Raw genomic sequence first — 4,384 nt, forward strand, 5'->3', positions numbered from 1 at the left:
CGGTAACCCTGCTCCCAGCGGCGGTCCCACCGCCACCAGCCCGGTGCGGGAGCAGCGCCTCCTTCCCCTGGCTCTGAGGTGTGGCCCGGCTCTGTGTGAGGAACGCTGGCCTACATGCTTTGTCACCTCCATACCAGAAAGAGGTGGTTATGCAAGCAAAGCTAATAATTTCCCCCCATCCGTAAGTTCTGCCACATACAGCTTCTTTTTCCATTTGGAAATTTATTGCACAGGTGGAGCTTAAGGCCTTGAGTTAACTTGGTCGAGTCTTCTGGATGTTTGGCAGAATAGTTAAAGTGGTAATTTACAGTTGCAAGTGCCAGCCTGGTGAATCATGTATCCTGGCTCAGATTCAATGCTTACAACCAGTTCTTCGCAGAAATATGACAGACCTGTGCTTGTCTCATTCAAGAGGCAAGACTGTGACATTGAGTGCCCTTTCTCAGTGTGTATTTGCTGTGTCTTTCCCCAAGAATACAGGTGGAGCTGGTTTCGCATGCAATTTCGCTGTCCCAAAGGATAGTCAGAGGAGGACTGTTAAAGATTAGCAAGAAAGGCTATTCCTGTGTGGGACAGTGACAGAGCAGCATCCTCCATCATTAGAGATGTATGTCAGAATGTGGGTTCTGCTTACACACTATCCCAAATAGTCAGAGAGGACTGTTAAAGATTAGCAAGAAAGGCTATTCCTGTGTGGGACAGTGACAGAGCAGCATCCTCCATCATTAGAGATGTATGTCAGAATGTGGGTTCTGCTTACACACTATCCCAAAAGACAGATGTGGACACAGAAGCTAATAAAGGAATTTTTTTTCCCAGTCCTATTTTTGAGTGGGGGTAGAGAAGCATTTTTTGATAGATGGGGGATAGAGTCCCCCATAGATTCATAAAATGTTGTAGTTGCTTTCTAATTTACGAGAAAACCCCAAAATGTATATTCATATCTTGAGAGAAGAGACTGTGGTACCCACAATGTTACTCCATCAACTCTGAGGAAGAATTAAGTGGCCATATTTCTCCCCTTCTGACATTTGTTCTGTTTAGAGTAGTAAAATCAGATGCAAACAATAAAGTCTCCTTGATTTAGACCTTTTGAGACTGAAGACGGCAGGATTTTTTTTCCTTTGGATAGTAGGTGAGAAAGTGCCCAGGTAAGAACTTTTGCTGTCAGTTTTTCAAATGAACATGAGATGATAAATATTACTTACAAATTTTCCCTTAGTACTACCTACAGATCCTTTTCAGATAAAGAAAACTTCATTTCTTGTCCAGAAATAGGAGCATGTGACATTTTATTAATGTTTACTCCTAGAAAATTGAAATGCTCTCAGAAAGCAGTAGAATAAACACTCTGATAGGAAAAATTCTTTTTTTCTTGACTGGTACTGTGTTTGTTTGAGGGGAGGGATTTGCTGAATAAACTGTTTGGTACTGATTTATAATAAAATGACTATTGCTTTTGCAAAGGAAAATCCAAGTAATTCTAACTAGATGGATAGCAGCATGAAAGTGTGTCACAGTGGTCAGTGCCATCTTGCTTTGGTTTTAATTGCTCTCATCTCTGAATTTTTCTGGAATTTATTGGCTCATTCTTAGAATGCCCTCTATTTGGTACGGGGGTTGGGTTTTTTGTGTTTATTTTTAGAAAACAGGCAACCAGGTGGTTTTTGGTCCATAACAAAGGTCTTTAGTTTTTCCAAACCAGAAACATAATAACAGTTTGCAGATTTAATTTTAAGTCTTATTTGACTATTACCAAATTATTAATGCCATCCAGCATGTTTTATTGGTGTTAAAAGAATTACTTGAGTTCAGCTCATGTGACAGAAAATAATCCTCATGACTGAAGTATTTGCATTTTTGATGGTTATATTAGCAGTGATATCAGGCATCAGGTTGTGCACTGGAAATTGGCACTTGTTTATCTTGTAAAAGTGATTTATAACTCTTGGCAGATTAACAAAGGGAAGTAGAGAACAGAAGCTGTGGATGTAATTAATTTTTCAAATACATTTAAAAAGTGATTTTTAAATCAGTTAAGGTGTATCATAAAATATGACTGCTAGACTGGTACAGCACTCACATAGTTCTTTGCTAAAGATCTGCAATAATGTGGCCATTTTTTTTAAACAGTAGTTCTGGTAGGTGATGTCTGCTTTTCTTCTGGTTGGGTACATTTTAGTTGGGACCTTGGAGGGTCTGAGGATGAGTATATAGTCCTGGATGACTTCTGCTTTTCTACACTTTAAAAATGTGCACACTGACAATGGATTGATTTTTTTTTTTCTAAGATGCTTCATGCTGAAAGCAGAGTAAGGCTCTTGGAGTGTCAGGATGAAGTCACAATTGAACCATGTTCTAAAAAAATGAAGTCAACAGAAGGACCTTATGAGAAGCTCTCTGATGTTAATAACCAAGATATTCATGAGGAAGTGGATGTTGAGAGGACATCAAATGGTTTGATACCAGTGTGTGTCTCAGATAACCAGGAGAACCATGAAATGCAGAAGCAAGAGAAAATACCTACTTGTGTCTTGGGAACACTGGATGAAGTGCATCCTGAAAATAATCTCATGCTCAGTCAACCAGTTGATTCAGAAACTGTGGAGAATGTAGATCTTCCATTTGTATCACTAAATGACACTGAAGTTGAAGGAAAGAAAGACACTTTTATTACAAATAATGCTGGTGAAGATAATACTAAAAATAGCAGTACATCATTCTCACTGTACAGAAATGCCTCAGATGAAGAGTTTTTTACAAGTAAAGAATTTATCGGTCCAATTTACAAACCTGCCAAAAGTGACAAACAGGACAAATCTGGCAGTTGCAATGAATGTAGAAGCAGTGAGAGAGATCAGAATGAATTGCGTGAAAGTAGCGCTAAAAGAAAGGAGGCAGAGACGACACAGGCTATTTCTTCTACTCTACCAGAAATAGATGATGAACTGGACCTGTTCTATAAAGAAATTCACCAGCTGGAAAATGAAAATTTAGATACTAATTTTCAGGAAAGAGAATCTGAAACTTCTCAGGAACAATACTCTCCATATATCTGTAGTCAAACTTCACAAGAGGATTATCAAGGAGTATTGTCTGGCAGCTCACAACCGTTTTATGAGAATGGAGAGTGTCTCTTTGGGGAACAGAATGGTCAGAAAACAAACAACGAGCAGCAGTTTGTCATGGAAAGAAGTAGCTGGAGAACTGAAAATACCTTTAATGGAAAAGTAGATTCTAAATATTGGAACTATTCAGTGCCTGAATTCAGACCTGCTTGGCAATCAACAGAGTCTTTCACAGTACCTCAGGGACCTCTTTTTCCTAGATCCAACCATCAGTCGCATTTTCAGATACTTAATTCCCTACCACAAAATACAAATGCTCTCCCTTCTCAGAACAGTGAACTTTCTTACAAAAATTATCATGGTTACCATGGAAATACTGATATCAACAGTCGTGGTCCATTGCTCGATCAAAGTCATATTGATATGCATACTACTCAGGTCTTCAGAAATGGACATAATGACCAGAATGGACTCCAAAGTAATGGTTTCTGTGAAACCAGAGAGGGGTGTTGGAAGGATCCAAGACCTGACAATAGAGAAGGAATGCACAGCTTTTCTTCCTTGCAGTTACCTGAAGAAGGAGTTGGTTGCTCAGAGAAATTGCTCCTCATCTTACGAGGCCTGCCTGGTTCAGGGAAATCAACGCTTTCTCGGTAAGTAAAGACTTAAAGCTTGAGAAGCTTATTCAAATAAAAATTTTAAAGAATAAAAAAAAAGTCTGTAAGCACTTGGCAAATTGTGGTGTTAGTAAATTGAGCTGTTAAACTGCAGTAATTTCTACTTAATGGGGTCAAATGACAGTAAATAGTAAAAAAAGATTTGCTTAGGGTTTTTGACTACTTTAGAGTTTTGATGATCAGGAGCTGCTTTGTCTTAAATTTTAAATGTTCTGTATCCATTGAATTGCATCTTTTATTCTGAAACTTTCAGGTGTACTAGTATGTGATGGTTTGCCTCTTTTATTCTTAAATTCCTTCATTTGAAAACATTGTCTAATCTAACAGCGTTAATTTGACTGAACCAGAAGTACTTCTTTATGGCCATGCAAAATTCTTCAAGGACCATTATAACAATGGGTTAAGAGCAGGTGCAACCTCCAACTTGGATTTTTGCCCTTTTTTTTTTTTTGGCCTACTTTAAAAAGCACGAGTTGACATAGAGAACAGGCACAGTCTGTATTAAGTGAAAATAGATTTCTCTTGCATACAAACTCCCCTAAAGTTACTGTATCAGTACTGTCCCATTAGCTTCATCCAAAAAGTGTACATCACATGTGATGTCTTTTGTGGCTGTCTTCTGTTGTATGCGAAGAATCT

At 38.4% G+C, this 4,384-nt stretch overlaps 1 protein-coding gene across 1 annotated transcript in view; it reads left to right on the plus strand.

Annotated features, from left to right (window-relative positions):
- Nucleotides 1-2,291: 2,291 nt before the first annotated feature.
- N4BP2L2 (NEDD4 binding protein 2-like 2) overlaps nt 2,292-4,384 on the plus strand; it is a 20,336-nt gene continuing 18,243 nt past the window's right edge. Inside the window, exon 1 of the mRNA XM_010139920.1 lies at nt 2,292-3,721. Within this exon, the coding sequence (XP_010138222.1) occupies nt 2,292-3,721 (1,430 nt within the window). The remainder of the gene's footprint in view (nt 3,722-4,384) is intronic.

Source organism: Buceros rhinoceros, unplaced genomic scaffold, assembly GCF_000710305.1.
Source record: "Buceros rhinoceros silvestris isolate BGI_N320 unplaced genomic scaffold, ASM71030v1 scaffold28627, whole genome shotgun sequence".
Taxonomy (NCBI): domain Eukaryota; kingdom Metazoa; phylum Chordata; class Aves; order Bucerotiformes; family Bucerotidae; genus Buceros; species Buceros rhinoceros.